General features: G+C 39.7%; 2 protein-coding genes across 2 annotated transcripts; one reads left to right on the top strand and one right to left on the bottom strand.

Moving 5' to 3' along the window:
* The first annotated feature begins 6,712 nt into the window (after positions 1-6,712).
* smim8 (small integral membrane protein 8) lies at positions 6,713-10,763 on the top strand. The gene is made up of 2 exons (XM_034699651.1): positions 6,713-6,984; positions 10,318-10,763. The coding sequence occupies exons 1-2, from the start codon at positions 6,856-6,858 to the stop codon at positions 10,474-10,476; spliced, it is 288 nt and encodes a 95-aa protein (XP_034555542.1). The 5' UTR covers positions 6,713-6,855; the 3' UTR covers positions 10,477-10,763.
* Positions 10,726-20,869, bottom strand: ddx51 (DEAD (Asp-Glu-Ala-Asp) box polypeptide 51). Its single transcript, XM_034699649.1, has 16 exons — positions 20,630-20,869; positions 19,881-20,218; positions 19,225-19,394; positions 18,990-19,140; positions 18,646-18,791; positions 18,484-18,555; positions 18,235-18,341; positions 16,821-16,929; positions 16,540-16,685; positions 15,393-15,582; positions 15,188-15,303; positions 14,969-15,085; positions 13,423-13,524; positions 13,261-13,324; positions 13,029-13,163; positions 10,726-10,823 (listed from the first exon to the last, which is right to left on the bottom strand). The coding sequence occupies exons 1-16, from the start codon at positions 20,650-20,652 to the stop codon at positions 10,806-10,808; spliced, it is 2,004 nt and encodes a 667-aa protein (XP_034555540.1). The 5' UTR covers positions 20,653-20,869; the 3' UTR covers positions 10,726-10,805.
* Positions 20,870-21,560: the final 691 nt, after the last annotated feature.

Below are 21,560 nucleotides of genomic sequence, written 5' to 3'. Positions count from 1 at the left end.
GACTCTGTAGTGGAAATCACTGCATTAAAAACATACATGACTCTGTAGTGGAAGTCACTGCATTAAAAACAGACATGACTCTGTAGTGGAAGTCACTGCATTAAAAACAGACATGACTCTGTAGTGGAAGTCACTGCATTAAAAACAGACATGACTCTGTAGTGGAAGTCACTGCATTAAAAACAGACATGACTCTGTAGTGGAAATCACTGCATTAAAAACAGACATGACTGTAGTGGAAGTCACTGCATTAAAAACAGACATGACTCTGTAGTGGAAGTCACTGCATTAAAAACAGACATGACTCTGTAGTGGAAGTCACTGCATTAAAAACAGACATGACTCTGTAGTGGAAATCACTGCATTAAAAACAGACATGACTCTGTAGTGGAAGTCACTGCATTAAAAACAGACATGACTCTGTAGTGGAAGTCACTGCATTAAAAACAGACATGACTCTGTAGTGGAAATCACTGCATTAAAAACAGACATGACTGTAGTGGAAGTCACTGCATTAAAAACAGACATGACTCTGTAGTGGAAGTCACTGCATTAAAAACAGACATGACTCTGTAGTGGAAGTCACTGCATTAAAAACAGACATGACTCTGTAGTGGAAGTCACTGCATTAAAAACAGACATGACTCTGTAGTGGAAATCACTGCATTAAAAACACACATGACTGTAGTGGAAGTCACTGCATTAAAAACAGACATGACTCTGTAGTGGAAGTCACTGCATTAAAAACAGACAGGACTCTGTAGTGGAAGTCACTGCATTAAAAACAGACAGGACTCTGTAGTGGAAGTCACTGCATGGGCTCAAAATCACTTTTAAAAACCATTGTCTGTAAACACAGTTTGTTGCTGTATCTTAAAAACGGTCTTGTGGTCTGATGAATCAAAATCTGACATTCTTTTTGGAAATCATGGACCCTGTGTCCTCCACTCTATAGAGGAGAGGGACCACTATCAGATCACAGTTCAAAGCCAGTGTCCCTGATGGTATGGGGATCATAAGAGTCCATGGCATGGGTAGCTTACACATCTGTGAAGGCTCCATTAATGCTGAACAATATAAACGGGTTTAGGAGCAACATATGCTGCCATCCAGACAATGATGTCTTCAGGAAGATCTTACATATTTCAGCAAGACAATGATAAACCACATTCTGCATGTATCACAACAGCATGGCTCTGTAGTAGAAGAGTCCAGGTCCTGAACTGGTCTGCCTGCAGTCCTGACTTGTTGCTCATTGAAAACATTTGGAGCATCATGAAACTAAAATACAACAAAGGAGACCCTTAACTGTTGAGCAGCTGAAATCCTCTATCAGGCAAGAATGAGACAACGTTTAACTTTAAAGCCCAGACACTGGTCTCCTGGGTTCACCAACATTTACAGAGTGTTGTTCAAAGAAGAGCTGATGAACACAACGGTAAACATGATCCTGTCCCAACTGTTTGAAACGTGTTGCTGGCATTACATTTAATATGAGTATATTTTCATAAAACAGTTGAAAATTTCAGTTTCAACATTTGATACGTTTTCTTTTATTTTCACTTAAATGTACACTTTAAATTATTTCTAAACCCTCAAAATCTGTTTTTATTTTACACAGCATCTCAACTTCGTCATCTTCCAGACTTGTAAAAACATATTTAGATGTATCTTATCTTAGTCGGACTCACTTTACGCTCATTTTGATCCATGAAGTATATTAAAATGGCTCAAGCTTTGTAACTGTGCTGTGCTAACTCTAACCTGTGAGGAAGATCAATATCTTACATTCATTTTGCTGTCATGTTTTCCCTTTACTCAAGTTAGAACTTCTGCTCCATCTTCACAGGTGTAAGTTAGTCTGATGTTATTAACTTGAAGTGGCCATCACAGATGTCAGATACAGTCTTGCCTATTTGACTTTTATCAACACCTCTCTGTCTAGTTGTTGGTTTTGTGCAGTCGCCTCGGGGTAGTTTCCACCTTTGCCTGTCTGGTTATTAAACACAGGCTAAAACAATCAACTGTTGGGTAAATATTGTGCTCAGAGCTTTGTTAAGAACACCCACTTGCAGATATATTTCTGTCACACACTGTTTGATTTTTCATTTTAGAGCTGGTAAGTGTCATAAAAACATAAAGTAGCAATAAATCAATAAATAAAGGTAATGAAAGCTGAAAAATAAAGATTATAGAAGAAGAAATTAATATCTGGTCACAGAATCTGACCAAAGCTGATACAGTAGTTTCACGAGATAGACCTGAATCTGTCAGTGACTTTAAGAGGTTGTGTGTCTGTAAATAAATCTAAGAAAAGTTTTGTGTGAATCAGAGAACTGGTTTCATCTTTAGTTATATTAGAGGACTGGTTGGCACAGGTTTAATATGTCTAATCAGATGAGTATAACACTTGTACTGCACATGCTCATTCAGAGCGTGTACCCACCAGGAAGACCTATGACACATCTTTGGGGGGTTTTTAAGAAGGAAAAGAAATGTTGGTTTTGAGGTAGGACACGTGTTTCCTCAATGAGTTCAATTTCATCCTGAACTTTAGTATAAATAAATAAAACAGATTCAGTTTAGTCCTCGTCTGATGACGTTACTGTGACAGAAATCATTGACCAATTAAATAAACATCTTCAAAAAAAGATACCTGAATAAAAGTGTTTTTTAAAGATACTGCAACCATCTCTGATCACTGTTTGAGCTGACTAGTTAACCAAAATCATTAAAGCATCTTTAATGGTTTTATGGCAGACAGATGAAAGTTAAATTACTCTGAGTTACTTCAAAGCAAAGTCTAAATAATAGTAAATAACACACAAAGTTTCCAAGCGTCCCCAGTCTCCCCTCCTTATTATATTCTTCATTCTCTGAAAACAATCAAAGTCTAGATTACTGATGAATGTTCGTGACAGTCGGATCATTTTTTAGGCAAATGTAAAGACACAGTCTATTCCTTCAGAAGCCTGTAAGACCAAAGTTATAAAGTTATCTGTTATCCAACATTAGAAATGTCCTCTTATGAAGCTGAAATCATTTTAAAGGAGGAGAGTTCAGATGTTTGCTAAATGAAGTGAGATAAGGGAACTTACCTGCGATGCCTCTGAGATGTATCCTCTGTGTGTGCTGACAGCAGGTGGTGCAGGGAAGTGCTCTGTGTGTTTGTGTGTGTGTGTGTGTGTGTGTGTGTGCGTGCGTGCGTGCGTGCGTGCGTGCGTGCGTGCGTGCGTGCGTGCGTGTGTGTGTGTGTGTGTGAGTGAGTGAGTGAGTGCTCGGCTGCCTGCACACCTGCAGGCTGGCAGCCACACCTTACCTTACCGTACTCATAACAAACATCTTTACATTGTTGTGTGTCATATCAGCACCATCTCACACTTTCTGTTTTGTTTCAGGAGCTTCACTGTAAGTTACCAGAAGTTACGTGAGATGGAAACTTCCAGATTACCAGTTAAACATGAATGAAGGGAAGTGTGTGTGTATATGTATGTGTGTATTTGTGTGTGTACACAGACAGCATCTCCATGGAGCCGTCAAATGCAAATACATGGTGCAGCCGGGTCCAACAAGGCTCAGTGTGGGGGAGGAGGCCTCTGTAGTTTATTTCCTGGTTGTCCCACCTGGTCTGACTCACACATGTATCTTTGATGAGAGTCGGATCATTTTACACACGTGATGATAAATAATACACAATGTAACCTCAGGACTCCTAGGTCTCCTGTTTGTTATATCTTTACCCACACAGTTTAACACCACAGGACGACTCTTTAAGTGATACAAAAGTTCCTCCTGAGTCCTCACTGTATTCATTTTAGGAATAAAACTCTTACTCCACCAACACCAGGACCTTGAGAGACCAGACAGGATCAAATTAAAACCAGATCCCCCCTCTGGTTTGAATCTGCACTTTTATCACCTGGACGAAGTTGTTGGTCTGGATTTGGGAATCCACTTTATTTCTATCCAGTGTCAGATAATCCATCTTATAATTGTCCTGGCTTTTCAAAGACAAACTGGATTGGATCAGCCTAATCTGGATACATACTACAGATTCCAAAATCGGTACTCTGAATGAGGCTCCATAGTACATACTTTGTCCACAGGGGGCTGACACTTTATATCAGAGAACACTACTTGCACATGTAAGTGACAGGACGACATCACAAAGATATAAGACTATGTACGCAGGGGGCGAAAGACCTTTACAATGGCTTTAAAATATTCAGCATGTAATATTAAAGCTCCTGTGAGGAGTTTTTATCTGGTCATGAAACAGACTTAAACATATTTTGATACTGCTTTTATTTCCTGAAACAGACAAACAAGACCATCAGCAAGAGCAGTGACTATTCCTCTTTGATTATTTTAAACACCTGACACCTCCGACGGCTGTCAGATCATTACAGTCTATTTTTCACAGGCGCCACAGCAAAGATTTCTGATGAGTGATTTATTTCAATATAAAAAGAGAGCAGAACCAGACCTGTGTCTAAAAAACACATGGAAACCATAGACTGTATAAATAAAGGACGTAGTGTCTGTGACATCACCCATCTGTTCCTGAGCGCTGTTTTGAAGCCAATCGGCGGCAGAAGCCATATTGGAAATGCGGAACTCAAGCAGTCAAAGTGTGAGGTAAAGAGGCGGGGTTTAAGCCTCCTAGCCAACAGCTACAGTGTTCCTGCCTGTCAGTCAAGTCATTCATGTCCTTATTTGGGCAAAACTCGTAATCTTAATATTTTCTGAACCCCCCTGTACAGTGTGTGCCGATAGAAAAATTAGCTCATGGAGCCAAGTCGTTTTTTGATCCAGGCTTTAAACATGTTTATTAATGCTGTAAAGATCGTCTTCTTTGAATGGGTGTCTATGTGGTTTCTGGTGTTTCTGCAGCCAGCCTCAAGCGGATTCTCGATGAATTGCAGTTTATAACACTTCCGCATGGGCTTCGTATTTTGAGACCAGAGGTTTCTGCTTGATTTAAACCTGAACAGAGCAAATTCGGGAAAGATTTCTTTGTCCACAGGGGGAGCCAGAGTGGACACAAACCGAAAGTTCCCCACAGGAGTTTTGATGACTATTAGGTGGATAATCTGATGAGGACAGAATCCTGTTGTTGTTTTCTTGAAAGCCCCACTAGCTACCTCATTTACTCTCACTGTAGTGACTGAGCAATTCAAGTGCAAAATATATATTTTCAAAAACATGTCTTAAGTATCCACAACATTGTAATAATGCTTAGTAGAATTTGTTCCACGTTATTTTCCTGTAGTCCAGTCTGATTCCAGTCCTCCGCTGGGATCATGATAATCCTTTTTGGATCTAAATAATTTAAATCCTGCTGAAAAGTTCTCAACAAAACATTTTTTTAAAAGGATAAAATCCAAAATTGGATGACCTGATCTTATCCATTTATTGTTATCTGATTTCTGTTTTGAACATACAGATTTTAATCTGACAGTTTTATTCTGTTCAGACAGTTTTATCAGATTAAAGATGGCAGGAAATCACCGTTTTTTAAATCAAGAAACCCCTCCTCTGTGAGTTGTTAATAAATTAATTAAATGGACTACACCCCACAAAGGGGCATCACAGACTTTGTCCCCTACATCATTCAGCTTCATAACAAGCTTTAAAAGCATCAGCATTTTAGTGAATGATGTCTGATATCCCTCACAGCCACAGGTACAACATGATGCTTTCATGTTTTAATTCTCAGGATTTTGTGTCATATAAATACCATGTGCTGTCCTGTACTGTTGTTGATGTCTGTTTAATTTTTCATGCTGTTGATGCAAATCCGATGCCTCTACAAGCTACAAAGGGATTCATCCATCAATGAATCCAGTCCATGAGGTCCAGTCTATCTGATACTGAGCTATGATACTTTAGAGAATTCATGGATGAATATTTTTAAATTTTCTTTATCCTCTGTTCACTTTTTCTGGTGGAAAGTTGCAACAAAAATTTTAAAAAGAACCCGGGTTTTAGTATTAGTTATAGTATATCTAATAATATTATCATAGCAATGTAATCTCATACAAAGCTGTTATTTTGAGACTGAACACATCATATGTTAACATTGATTTGAATATTTAGATCTATTTCCTTTTGGAGTGTGCTCCCATTCAAATGTTTGATTCACTACCATAAACAAACCTCCCTTGTCCATTCAGATGCTTTAAATTACACACTAAAAATTAAATCTATTCCAATTTCCTTTTCAATAAATAAACATAACTTTCAGTTTGATATTAAAAAATAAAAGTGATGAAATCTGCTGTAACAAGATCCTGTGCCTCTCAAAATTCTCCCCCAAATATGTTGTTTTTCTAAATAAATTTCAAACATACGAATGCAAGGACCAAGGGCACTTAAAATATACAACTCCCTAAAAGAATTCCTTACTGAACTGTAAAATTATTCCCTCTCCTTACTGAACTTATTTTATTGTTTATTTTCTATGTAAGTATAATTTTCTCATTTACCTTAAATTAACAAAGCTGTATTGTTTCTGTGTCCTCAATGATTGTTTATGTATGATGCTCCTTCTGAATGTACCTCATGTTTGTTATGTACATCTAAAATAAAGTAGAAAAACAAAACAAAACAAAAAAACTTTAGATTACATTCTCTGCTGGTGGAGGTTACCACTCCTGACCACAGGGGGCGCTGTGACGCTCAAACCCTTTCTTCTTCTTCTCTCACGCAGGTCGTCTTTGACTTCAAACATGGCTGCCTCCAGCAGGTGAAACACAACATCAGCTCACAAGTCTGTAATGTTTACTTCTCCAGCGCTGTCATCACATACTCTCCTCTGAGCTGCCCTCAGTGTACCGTCGGTTCAGACCGGACATGTCGGAGAAAGAGGCCGGGAAAGGGACGGAGGCTCCCCGGGAGAAAGGGTTCAGGACCCCCGGGCTGAGAGGAGCTCAGACCTCGACCCTGTTCAGAGCTTTCAACCCTGAACTCTTCGTTAAACCTGTAAGATCTAGACCCTCAGACACACACTCAGTCTTTGGGTTATTGGAGACAGCAGAAAATATATTTAAACATTAACATGAGCTTAGCATTTAGTCTCTATAGAGCTAGCATTACTGTACATGATGCCCTGAATGTCAAATATACTCAACTCATTTTAATTTATATATCAGCTTTCATATATTAAAGCATGCAAACAAAAGGGCTTCACAAGAGAACAGACAGAAAACAACAGCATCAGATAAAATGATACTAGAATAGATCAAGATAGAGGAATATGAAATACTTACAATAAAATAAGATAGAATCAATTAAATACAATATGATAAAGTAAATACAAAATAAATAAAATTAAATAATAAGAAAATATAAATAATAAACAAAAAAATAAAAATGATGCTAAAACAGTGGTTATAATGCACTCCTGGGCTGGAGGTAAATTACTGAAGACAGATTAAAAAGGTAAGTCGTTCATTTAAATTGTAACCCTGAATTGGACCCCATTCAATGTTTAACGTCTTTAAATTCATGACTTTTTTGTCTTCATATTTCATGACTTCTCCTAATTTAATGTGGACAACTCGGAAAACGTAAAATTAAAATGTTGATATGCTTTAATTTCCTCTAAAAAAATTATGCATTGGTGTTCCTTGGGGTCAATTTGACCCCAGGCTGTTTTAAGTTGTATAAAACATTAGCAATATCAACATTTTACACACATTTACTTTGGTTGTTTTGGATGATATAGAGGTCACTTCCGCATGTGACTGCAGGAGCTGGAATCGAACCGCCAACCTTTAGATTGAGATATAATATTTCCATCCACTATGTCTCTAAAGATACTCAATGATGTGTCCTCCTGTGTCACACGTTTTGATAACATAGAAACAAGGCAGGGCCGACTAGAGCATGACAAACTCACAGCAGTGTGATGTTCTGTTTTACAAATGAAGTCCTTCTGAATGCTTTAAATTGTGTTTATGCTTGAAATATATTTTATTTAAAGGCTATTTAGATAGTCAGACATAAAGTACCTGACACATAAACCTGGGTAACAATCAGTTTCTGGAGGTTTAAATTGCTGGGGTCAAATTGACCCCAAGGATAAAAGATGTTAGTAAATTTGAGGGTAACAGGAGGGTTAAATATGGGTTTGCTTTTTCATCATTTTGCCTTTGTACGGTCTTTTAACTTATTTAATACTATTATACATCGTGGTATTAAATTCTCATGTTCTTTGTTTTAAGATAAGATATTACTTTATTGATCCCGGGGGGAAATGTGGTTGTTGCAGCAACTCAGACATAAGTACAATCGAGAATACGTTTTAATAAGTAAAAATGAAATAGATGAAAAAAGATAGAATACAATTTAAGATATGTACAAATGTTACAAATGGTTTAAATAGTGGTAATTACTGGCAGTATTAAAATGATTCAGTAGTGACAGGTTGACATGGTGTGATTATGGTTCAGTTATGACAGATTAAGCTATATAATAAAGAAATATCTGTATATTATATGACTGTAAGTTGTAGTAAACAATAATGATTTAATATAACATAATATAATATAACAAAGATTTTTTTAAATATAATGTAAATGCATTTTAATGTCATCAGCAGCCAGAGACTCTGCTTTGCTCTCTAATGTGTACCGTTTGAACACACCTCCATTTATTGAGTGCGTCACACATGAATAAAAGGTCATTAGGGATCTGTTGGCATTTAAATTCTGTCGTCATTTATTTCTGAACAGAGCAATTCTTGTTTGAACAAATAATCCTGAACTAAGATTCGCTTCATGTAGCTCAAATCTGCACAACATTGACATAGTCTGTTATTTTTCATGCCCTTAATTGTGTTCTCACTGAACCTCTGCAGTAGACAGTCTCAAGGATAGAACTTAGTCTAGACCATGTTGTATCAGACTTTGATGTAGACATACACTACCAGTCAAACGTTTAGAAACACCTTCTCATTCAAGGGTTTGTATTTATGTTAATTATTGTAAACACTGTAGATTAATACTGAAGACATCCAAACTATGAAAGAACATATATGGAATTATTTAATGAACAAAAAGTGTTAAACAAAGCAGAATCTGTTTTATATTTTAGATTCTGTAAAGTAGCCCCCTTTTTCCTTCATGACAGCTTTGCACACTCTTGGTATTCTCTCAGTCTGCTTCATGAAGTGGTCTCCTGGAATGGTTTCTAATGAACATGAGCCTTGTCAAGAGTTCATTTGTAGAATGACTTGCCTTCTTAATGTGTTTGAGACCATCAGTTGTGTTGTTCAGAGGTAGGGTTAGTACACAATGGATAGCCCTATTTGACTACTGCTGTAATCCAGATTATGGCAAAACCAGATTATTTCATAGTTTTGATGTCTTCAGTATTAATCTACAATGTTGAAAATAATTAAAATACATTAAAAACATTGAATGAGAAGGTGTGTCCAAACGTTTGACTGGTAGTGTAATTTATATGGATTCACAAGCAGCATAATATTGAAAAGTTGTCCTTCTTTACAAGTTGTATAATGTTTGTACACCCACCTGAGTTAATGAAGGAATGCTGTTATCACACAGTTTGTCCAACAGAGTAAGCTCTGGTTCTGTTCAGTCCTCTTAATACCATGTACTCTGAGAGGTCTACGTTAAAGCTTCTGTGAGGAATTTTGTTTGTGTTGATTCTGGCGCCCCCTTGGGGACAAAAAAACCCTCATAACTCAACTGATTTTGTCCTGTACGCATAAGTGTTGTGTTCTGACAAGTATATGTCATCCTCATTTCTTTTAACGTCCCTCTAAATTCATATTTGTTGAAGTAAAAGTATTAAAAGGGGTTTTATTCAGCCTGCTGTAGATCACTTCCTCTGACACCTACCCCCTCGCAGTGGAAGTGGGAATCAAAAATGTCAAAATAGAAATTGTCAGTAGTTTTGTTAGTGGTCTGATTTGGTTTCATAGGTGATAAAATGGCAACATGGTTACTTTTATTCTGTTTCATAACTGGTTGAAAACTCTCTCCAGGAGCTTTAACTTCAGCCCAAAAACACTCTGTTCTGTGAATATGTCCCCTTTAAGATCTGTTTCTGTCTTTAAAATCTCTCATCAGTCTGGATCGTCTCAGAACCGTCTCAAAAATTCTCAATATGTTCATTATTTTTCAGATTTTCAGACAGTATGACCTAAATAATCAACAACAAATCATAGATAAAGAAATGTTAACATCCTCTTCATAAGGCCTGAGAAACTCAACCTATCAAACAGCTCATCAGGCTGAAGTATAAATATAAACTGTATCATAAGTAACACTAATCTGTCGCCTGCAGAACAAACCTGTGATGGCGTTCGGACTGGTGACCATCACGCTGTGTGTGGGTTACCTGGGCTACATGCACGCCACGAAAGAGAACGACCAGCAGCTGTATGAGGCCATCGACAGCGAAGGAGAGAGATACATGAGGAGGAAGACTTCCAAATGGGACTGAAAACACACACACTCTGAACACTCAGTGTGTGTGTGTGTGTGTGTGATATAAGGACTGAGGGATTAAAGCCAGGCTGGGTTGAAACAAGGACTCCTGTAAAGTTTTCTCTGTGTGCTGTCATTAAAGTGTGTCCACTGTAGACCTGCTGGGTGTCTGTGTCCTATAATGAGGCCTCGTGTGACGACTTCAGCTCCTTCTCATGAAATGAAAACTGCTGCTGCAGTAGAAATGTCATCAATAACTGCCTCACAGGATTTTTATGATTTATTAAACAACATAAAAAAGTTCAGAGGGATCTTCAGGTGTCGGCTCACAGAAGTGTTGTTCCATCATTTGGCTTTCTCCTCCTGCAGAGAGAAAAGAGACATGATGTTATAAAAAGATGTCAAAGTCAGTTATTACACTGTGGCTGTTTGGTTCAGTTTCCCTTTTAAGAAGCACATTCATGCATTAAAATGATCGACTCGCTAATCAATTAAGTTTAAAGAAAAGACTCAGAAATGTTTCTGTCGGAGCCCGAAACTAAATTAACAAAAAAGTTATTCTTAAATTGTGTTTTTTTGAGTTTCTCATCAATTTAAAGCTGGGGTTGGTAATCAGATTTAGATACACTTTTTGTTATACTGGTTAAAATGATCTTTATGTCCCGATGGCAATCAATACATAATGTGTTCTTAAAAAAGAGTGAAAAAAAGCCTCTATCTACAGCTGGAGTAAACCTGGGAAAACACCAACCAATCCCTGCCATCAGGAGCCAAATGATGAAACCAATCAAATCCTGTCCTGCCGTTCTGCCCTTCTCCTGCAAAGCGTACATTTCATGTTTGTTTGTATTTTTAACTTTCACTATGAGAATGTTTTGGTGTTTTCTTAGTGCTGAGTGAGACACGAGTTGACGTAGTGCAAAACACAAATGATGTGCTGAAGACCGGTTTTGAATCAGTCACCATCATGTAGTCATGAATCAGCGGCGCTCGTGCATGTGAGCAGGGACGTCGTTTTGAAGGAGCTTCGAGGGGAGGGGTTAGACAGAGTCCTGAGGAAATGCTACATTCAAATTCATGCTAGTTTTCCATGACTACCAACCCGAGCTTTAATGTTAAAATGATAAAAAGCTTTATGGATCATTAATTTTCCTCGAGTTTCTTCATATTTTGGGAACGTTTCCCATTATTTTGAGATATGATGTTATTATTTAGAGATCAGTTACTCTCTGTTTGAAAAAGTGAATTTATTTTAAGATGAAGTAATTTGAGACTTTAAACAAAATATATTTGGAGACACCTGATCATTTAGTGACACAGAGTCAGTGTTTAGTCTTACAAGTCATGTTTAGAGCATAGACTGTATAAATAAATGGACGTAGTCTCTGTGATGTCACCCATTTGTTTCTGAAGCTCTGTTTTGAAGCCAATCGTCGGTGGGAGCCATATTGGAAATGTTGAACTCAACCTAACTTCTGTCGAGCGATTGTGACTTAAAGAGGCGGGCTTTGAGCCTCCCAGCCAACAGCTACAGTGTTCACGCCTGTCAATCAAGTCAGCTGTGCCTCTCGTAATGGAAAACTCGTTATCTTAATATTTTCGGAATTGCCGCGTTATGAAAAAAATTCACCCCCGTACAAGGTGTGCCGATCGAGAAATGAGCTATCCAGATTACACTCGTTTTTTGTACCAGGCTGTAAACATGTTTATTTCTGCTGTAAAGATCGTCTTCTTTGAATTGGTGTGTATGTGGTTTCCGGTACTTCCAGAGCCAGCCTCAAGTGGACACTCGGTGAACTGCAGTTTATAACACTACTGCATTGGCTTCAATTCGCGCGACCGGAGGTTGCTGCTTGGATCCTGCCTGTCAATCAGGCAAGTCATTACCTTAAATGGGCAAAACTCATAATCTTAATATCTACTGAACCATTGCGTTAGACCATCGTTATTAGAAAAGTCACCTTTGTACAGTGTGTGCCGATAGAGAAATGAGCTCTTCAGACCTAAGCCGGTTTTTGAACCAGGCTGTAAACATGTTTATTTCTGCTGTAAAGATCATCTTCTTTGAATGAGTGTGTATGTGGTTTCCGGTGTTTCTGCATCCAGCCTCTAGTGGACGCTCAATGAACTGCAGTTTATAACACTTCCACATGGGGTTCATATTTTGAGACCGGAGGTTGCCGCTTGGTTTAGAGTATTTTGTATTATTAAGAGAAATAAATAATCTTTAGACATAAAATGTCATTTTGTTTCATAAGTCATTTTTCAAATACTTCATGATTTCTGTGAGAAAGTTTCTCATTATTTAGACACACTATCAATGAACTTCAGGGTGCGTATTGTTCATAAACACTGGCTGAAATGTTCTTCCATAAAAAATACTTCAAGTAGTTCGTACACGAGGAGACACAAGTGAACTCGCTGCTGAAGAGGAAAGATGACATTTCAGGATTATTATGTTTAAGAAGAACGTTTCATTCAACATACTTTGTTTAGAAACTAGCAGAAAACGTTGACACAGGACATTCAGTCTAAAAAATAAACAACAATATGTGTTAGAGATGTCACCTTGATGACGTCAGCGAGCTCCTGCAGTGTTTGTTTGTATCGGGCCTCCATACTCTTCAGGTTCTCCGGTTTGACGATCTGCTTCTGAACCCCAGGACTCCCTGCATCCATCACCATCTGGAGGAAGTTCTTTTCCTGAGTGGAAAAAACAAAAACACTTTTCTTCTTCTCTGTTTTTACTCATCACTACTTCCTGTGTGTGTCTGTCATTTATTTAATGACGTATAAACACCTGAACTCCGAGCAGAAAGGTGAAGGCCAGGCCTGCTTTCCCTGCTCGAGCCGTTCTTCCGATTCTAAACAGAGATGGAGGAACACACCTCAGTCATTAGACGGTATGATGGCAGTATGAAGTTTTAGCTTAATCATTAAGTAGGATTAATGGACGGCTCACCTGTGGATGTAGGTCCTGATGTACTGAGGTGCGTCATAATTCACAACACATTTGACCCCGGTGATGTCGATGCCTCTAGCTGCTGCGTCTGTGCTGATCAACCTGCAGGAGGACACAAAGGTTTAACGTGAGCTGTCTGGAGTTCATCTTTTACTCAACACTACATTCAAACAAAACCAAACATGTTATCAGGAGTGTTTCATCACGAAATTATGAAGTTGGACCAACAGGATTGCTCCCTGCAGAACTCAACAGGGTTGAAACATGGACGACCTCACTGAAGAGACATCAGACGGATACTTGCTTCATGCTGGAATGATTTGAGAAGAGCATTAAAAGATCTGACGAGACTCTGCAGAGAAACACTAAATCAGTCACACATGAGAAGCAAGTAGTCTGTAACGAGTCTATGCTGCCGGGGATCAGCATGCCCAGGTCTAATACCTGGGCTGCCACCCTCCTACGCACCCCACCCCCATGCCTTCCACCAGCAGGCAGTTGGCACTCGCAGCTCCACGTTGTCTTTTTGGGCTGAGCCTGACCGGGCCCCATGAAGGAGGGCCTGGCCACCAGACGCTCACCATCCAGATGATATAGTTCTGTTGGATTCTTCGAGCTGGGACCTCCAGCAGGCATTAGAGCAGTTTTCCGCTGGGATGAGAGTCAGCACCTCTAAGTCTGAGGCAATGGTTCTCTGTAGGAAAACGTCTCTCTCAGGGTGGGGAGCGAGTCTTTGCCCCAAGTGAAGGACTAGCAGGCATTGTGCTGGACCGTCGTGGTGAAGAGGGAGCTGAGCTTGAAGGCAAAGCTTTCAATTTACCAGTTGGTCTACGTTCCAACCCCCACCTCTGGTCATGAGCTGTGGGTCATGACTGAAAGAATGAGGTCACTGATACAAGCGGCTGAAATGAGCTTCCTCTGAAGCCTTAGAGAGAGAGTCAGGAGCTCGGACATCAGGAGGGAGCTCAGAGTAGAGCTGTTACTCCTTTGCATCTAAAGGAGTCAGCTGAGGTGGTTCAGGCATTTGATAAGGATGCCTCCCGGGCGCCTCCCTTTAGAGGTTTTCCGGGCACGTCCAACTGGGAGAAGGCCCTGGGGTAGACCCTGAACTTGTTGGAGGGATTATATATCCCAAATGGTCTGGGATGGCCTTGGGATTCCCCAAGAGGAGCTGGAAAGTGTTGCTGGGGGGAGGGACGTTTTGGTCGATCTGCTTGGACTGCTACCTCCATGACCCGACTACGGATAAGCAGAAGAAAATGGATGGATGGATGGATGGATGGATGGATGGATGGATGGATGGATGGATGGATGGATGGATGGATGGTCTGTAACTCTCTGATGCAGCCCAGGACACGAGCATACTGTCTCTGTGTGTGACCAGATCTCATCACTGAGCCATGTTTGAACCTGTAAGGCTGACACTATGATCACTTAGGACGGATGTTAGTGTCAGATGTTCTGCAACACAGCTGTTTGTATACAGAGATCACTTCTTCTTATGACACCACCTGGCATATTCACACACACACTCACACACACTCACAGTTGGATCTTTCCTTGTTCAAACTCCTTCAGCGTCTTCTTCCTCTCACCAGGAGAGAGCCGTGAGGAGAATTCTGCGGCCTGAACGCCACCAAAGAGCTGCATCAGCAGGAAGAGCCTGAGGAAGAGGAGGAGGAAGGATGCACAGTCAGACCCGAGGAGGAATCCACAGCTTAAAGAATCAACAGGAAACCGGGCTGATGGGGTTTGTGTGACTGACCTGTGTGCCGTTTCTCTGGAGTTGGTGAAGCAGAGGATGGGGGTGAGCTTCAGGCGCAGGATGAAGTGGAGGATGAGGAGGGGCTTCTTGTTGAGCGTGCAGGGAACATAATACTCCTACAAACACAGAGGAGACAGGCTTTAAAAACTCACACAGGTCTGCAACCGTCTGCACCACGCTTTCAGAGTCAGAGGTCGTCTCTCACCGTCAGACCCTGGGGGAAGTCGAAGCGGTCTTGTTTCTGGGAGGGGGTAGTTGGCGTGGAGCTAGTCTGGCTGTTGATGGAGCTGAAGAGTCGGGGCTGGTGGAGGCCGAGCTGCTGCAGCTTCTCAGGGTTCTGTGTGAGTGTGGCTGAAAACAGAAGCTTCTGCAGCGGCATCTGAGGAGGAGACAGACTGAGGGACGGACAGAGGGTCAATATAAAGACTTCATTAGGTGAAAAAGGAGCTTCTTTAGGTTCTGCTCTGTTTTTTACAAATTCAAGTTCAACTTGAAAGTAACTGTAAAGGAAAACAAACATCAAATACCAAAGTGGTGTTTGGGGCAGTTTAAAAAATGCACAAATCCTAAAAGTCAGTGTGTGAGTGTGTTCAAGAAGAAGCATCGCTTTTTCAAATCCACCAGTCTCCATCACAGAGAGGATGAACATGACTAACCCTAACCTCACAGAACAGGGAGTTGGTGCTCTCCCTCCACCTTTACCTGATAGTTTGTCAGCTTAGTTTAGTTTATGTGTCTGTGCTGTCTTTGTAAAGTTTGGTTTTAGAAATACACAAGATGCTATAAACATACCAGGTCAACTAAAGTAGCATCTACGTGTGTAAGTAGAGCTGGGCAATATTGAAAAAGATGTTATCACGATAAAATTTTCCATACAGTCAATATTGATAATTATCACGATAAATATGAAATCATTATTTCATTTACATTTAAAGTCAGATTTTTGCTTCTCAGTGAAAGTTGAAGAAGGTTTGTTAGTTTGTATCTGGATTTAGTTTTCTGATGAGCTTCTTGAATCCATCATTTCTGACGGTGCTAACAGGAAGCAGGTCTTTAATGTAAGATGAGATTTTTGTGAAGTTTTAATTTGTACATTCTTATTTTTTTATGTTGGGTGGTGACAAGCGTTTAAGGCACATTAGCGCCCCCTCTCTTTCCAGTGGTTGGGGGATGTAATTACAGGTTTATATATATAATTTTTTAACAAACATTTGTTATATTTATATTGAGTAAAATAAGAACATGATAATTATCGTTATCGAAATATCGCCCAGCCCTAGGTGTAAGACAGGTTAGAGCAATCACTCCTGAGAGTCCTCCTGTCTCGTCTTCAGGTGTAAACACACACTCACCTGGCTGCTGTGACATGTGTGGGCTCAGCTCGTCTGAAGATGGACGAGGCGTCCGCTCCACTTTCTGGCTTGAACACGGCCTTCTCCACCTGACTGAGCCACGACTGGTGCATGCTGTCAATCATCCTGTCAGCCTCGTCGATAATCTGGGGTGAGGTCAAATTAAGAGAGCATATCTTTAAGACACATGGACGTCACCATGACTAATATCTGCTGCTCCTTTATTAATGAATTGTGTTCTAGTTCATTATTGAGGAGTAATTCCAGGTTAAAGATCTCACCAGGAATCTGAGGTGCTCCAGATTAAAGCCTGAATTCTTGTTGATGTGATCCACCAGTCGGCCTGGAGTGGCCACGACAATGTCTGCTAAACTGCGTCTCAGCCCGCCTCTGGAAGAAAATCAGAAACAAGGTCAGTGTTTTCAGCAGGCAGGGTGAGGACGTGAAGGTGTTCTAAACAGAGTGTTAGCACTGTATTTAGTATACACTGATCTTTAGTATAGACACAAGGTGAACTTACTGCAGTATGTTTGTGAACTTTAAGAGTTTGAATCACGTTGTTAAGATGACCAGGACAATGTTGTGAATCACAGTTAAAGTCACAAGCACAAAGGTGAAGTGACATTTTACATTTCCTCATGCCTACAGTCTTCAGGTTTGTACTTTAATGTCTGGATTGAATCCTCATGTCCCTCTTACCGCTGCCCATGCTCTCTCCTTAAAGGGATAGCTCAGTTTTTTTAAAGTAAAGTTGTTTGAGGTTCTTGTCAACAGATCATCACCATCATCACCAGCTGCAGACGGTGTCACTTTGCTCATTTGAGGAGACTCTGACCCAGACATCGTCTCGTTCAGCACTTTCCTTTCCTATCATTCATTTAACAGCATGCTCAGATGCAACAAAAAGTACTTTTAGCCAATCAGCCTTCTCCATCAGAGCCTCACGAGAATGGAACAACATACCAACTTTTATCAGAGCTCAACACATACCAGTCATTTAGTTTTCATTTGAAGCAGTGGCTCATAAACAACCAAATCAGTCAGCACTGAAACCACTTCCCCCTGCTACTGCCACCTTGTGTCGGCTATCTGTAGATTTGTCCTGCGTTTTTTAACATACTGTTGCTTACTTGTGTTGTCTATTCGTTGTGCTCATCTGTTGCTCAGTCTATACGTTGCTTCACTTGAATTGTATGCCGCTAGTTTAATGATTGTTAGTCACTGTCTGATGCAAATGTGTACAGCACTGTTAAATGTTGTCCTGTTGTGTCTGCATGTGTCTTCTTTAACATTTCCTTATTGCTGCTTCCTGATTGTCTTGCTCCATGTATTTTATGTCCATAGACACTTTCTCAAAGACTGTCATGTCATCTCCTTATGTAGCTTAAAGTCATTTTTTATCTTTTGGTGCTATTTTTACTTTTATTTTCTTCTTCTTTTTGTTTGATTTTTGGTTCCTCCTCTCCCTTTTTTATTTTCATTTTATTTTTGTTTAATCTTGATTTTTTTTAGGGAGCCTTTTTAACATCTGGCAAGGGACTACGGATGTAAATAAGCCTTTTGACTAATTCTGGCATATTCAAAGAAGTGTTAATTAATATGCATGCTCCTTTTAAATGAAAAAAAAAATAAAATAAAACACACACCTGTCCCTCCACCTGCTGAGCGATCCCTTTAATGTGAATCTGAACTCACCTGAGCTTGGAGAGCGAGGCCTGCTCAGCAGCAAACGTCTTCTGACCGGCCAACATCACCACCTTCAGGCCGGTCCCCTCAGCGTACGATGTGAACACTTTACAAACCTGCACATAAAAACATGAATATAACAAAATGCATGTTATTAAAACTTTGATTGTCTGCTCTGTCCTGGACTCTAATGTGAGTCCACTGACCTGGACTCAGAGGAAAGACACAGCAGAGGGTGTAAATATGAAAGTGTCTGACCTGCTGAGCCAGCTCTTTGGTCGGCAGCACAGCCAGAGCCCGAACTTCACACACCACCCGCTCCATCAGCACCTGAGGACACACTCAGTTCATCTGGGGTCTTTCAACATGCAACATCTTAGCACACACACACATGCAGTACACACACAGTCTGCAGCTCACCTGTACGACAGGTATGACAAATGCCAGAGTCTTGCCACTGCCTGTTGGTGCGGACACACAGATATCTCTGGGCTTGTATCCTCCTCGTCCAATCAGAAACCCCGTCTGTGCACTCTCCAAGATGGCCGGGATGACCTCGGCCTGCACTGTGAGACGATCAGAAGTTTCATTCCTCAGTTTTATTCTCAAGAGACAAAGATTTCAAACCAAACGTGCACCCTCTCCTGCTCAGAAAGGCTCCATGAATACGTGATGTGAGGACTTATTTTACCAGACATGAAAATAAATCTGACCTTTGTTAACCTGCAGCAGATTACACAAAGAAGTAAAGACTGTTGTATTACCTGGAAAGAGATGCTGAATCCCATTCATTTGTATTTTTTTCTCCAGCTGGGCTGACAGTCCCGGGATGTCAGAAATGGAGATGAGGTTACTTTTGATGTCTCTGTGAATCACGTCCGGCTGAGCGAGCCACTGAGGCAGGACTCTGTGGACCTGAGAGCAGAATCAAATCACAAAGGGTGAATATTTAACATATGCACTGAGATTCATTTAAGCACCATCATTAGATAACTCTACCTTTTGAACTGGTTTGCTCTCAAACCCTCCCAGAACTTTGAAACCAGTCGGTGCAGGAGGTTGTTTCGGTGTCTCATTTTCTGTCTCTGCCTCCTCTTTTACTCCTCCCGTGTCCTCCCGTCTGTCTCTTTCTGTTACAGCTGTGTCCTCCACACCTTCGGCTGAACCGCCTAAAATCCAGAGGCAGACAAACTTCATCATCACAGACAAATTTACACAACAGGAAACAATAAGGAGCTACTTTAACTTAAACTAAAGAGTCATTTTAGAGCTTTGGTCAGCTCAAATAACAATAATAATAATAATAATAATAATAATAATAATAATAATAATAATAATAATAATAAAAATAATACATTTCATTTCTGGGCGCCTTTCAGGACACGCAAGATCACCTTACAAATGTAACAATAATAAAAACACAATTTGAAAATACAAACAATATACAATATGAAAAGAACACAATGAATGGAGGGTGAAATGCAATAAAGAAGGATCATGTGAGGGGTTTACAGAGAATATGCAGTTCTAATAAGGTGGGTTTTGAAGTGGGATGTGAAATTTGGAAGAGAGTCAGAATTTAAGAAAAATGATCCATAATTCCTGGGAGGCTAATCATTTTGGCCTCAACTGTAAGAGTTTTTACAAGCACAAACCTGACTGATCCTCCTTTATCTTCTTCTTCTTTTTCTGTTTTTCTTCTTTCTTCTTCTTCTTCTTCTTCTCTTCCACAGGCTTATCCTGGTTATCAGAGTCTAAGACTGAATTCTTTCCTATTTCTGATTTCCTTTTTTTAGGACTCTGACGCTCTTCACTGTCCTTCTTGTCACTTTTTCTTTTCCTTTTGACATCCTGTTGTTGTTTCTGTTCTTCAGGTTCATGTTTCTGTTCTGTGAAACTCTGCTTCTCCTTTGCTTTCTGCTTCAGTTTAGCCAACAACGCCTGAGACCGAGACTCCTTTGAGATGCTGCCATCTTCCTCCTCTCCGAGATACCTGCGAGCCAAGAGACAGAATGTAAGACATGGTGCAGATTATTTAAGTCAGCTGATTTCATAAAGTTACAGCATGGCACCTTCCAACTATTATCAAAATCTTATCAGGGTTTATGGAGAGCTCTACAAAAAAATACACAAGTTGTTTATGACAGAAAATGTTCTCAGTGATGAGTGACTGCTTATGATTTTATTAAAGCATTGAGACCCTTTTGATTTGAAACAGACGCTTTTCTTGCTTATTCTTCTATTAATATAATGCTCAGTACTTTTTAAAAATGTCCATCCCCGTCAGTCACAAAAAAACTAAAATTATTAACCTATACAAATGATTCTAGTTGTACGAGCAGTAATGTTACCAGCTGACAATAATAAATTACCAGGATATTAAAAAGTACAAAAATCCTCCTACCTGTTCACAAGAAACAGAGACATGTCCTCTGGATTGTAGTCCTCTCGAAAGGTTTTTCACGATTTGTAGTTTTTCCTTTTTGAGAATTCATCAACACAAATATAAAGATATTTAAAAACCCTAATTAACTCTGTTTCTTTACTGTAACCGTTCAACTTCTACCCAACAACATGAAGCACCCTGCTCTCATGTGTTGTCCATACTGAACCAGGCGCGTGTTAATGACGTAGCTCATTCCAGTGTTTCGTCTCAAAGTGTGACCCTGTTAACTAGCGACTTCCGGCCTAGAGCCCTCAGCCGAAAGCAGCAAAGCGCGCCTGTGGTTGTGGATTAGAATATTGTCATACTTAAAGCAGCTGTCGTTGTAAATGTCTCTTTGTGAAGTTTTCCATGATTATGTCAAAATGTAAGTATAATCTTGTTTAAGTGTGGTAAAAACATAGACTGTAAATAAAAAGGGTAAAAACCATAGACTGTATAAAATGGTAAAAACGGGTCACATCTTCTTCTTCTCTCGATTTAACGGTAGATCGCAACCAAATTAAAAGGGTGCATACCATAGGATGTTGCACTTCAGGTAACATTCTACATCAGACTGAACTAAGTAGTGAAAAATAACTAATAATAAAAATAATGATTATAGAAAATAATCATAAAAAAAATAATAATAATGATAATACATAAAATCAATCAATCAATTAATCAATCAATACCTAATAAAAATAAATAAATTCACAAACAGGTCACATATTTCCCCACTATGATTTTAAGCCTTCAGCTGAAAGTCTTCTTCTTCTTCTTCTTCTTCTTCTTCTTCTTCTTCTTCTTCTTCTTCTTCTTCAAACCTAAGTTATAATGGTGCAAACTGTCACCTACTGTACTGTAGTGTTAAATCAGGATTTAGTACTGCAGGTTACATTCTACATAATTC

The sequence above is a fragment of the Notolabrus celidotus genome, chromosome 13 (assembly GCF_009762535.1).
Source record: "Notolabrus celidotus isolate fNotCel1 chromosome 13, fNotCel1.pri, whole genome shotgun sequence".
Lineage (NCBI taxonomy): Eukaryota > Metazoa > Chordata > Actinopteri > Labriformes > Labridae > Notolabrus > Notolabrus celidotus.
This window is presented reverse-complemented; position numbering and strand designations above follow the sequence as displayed.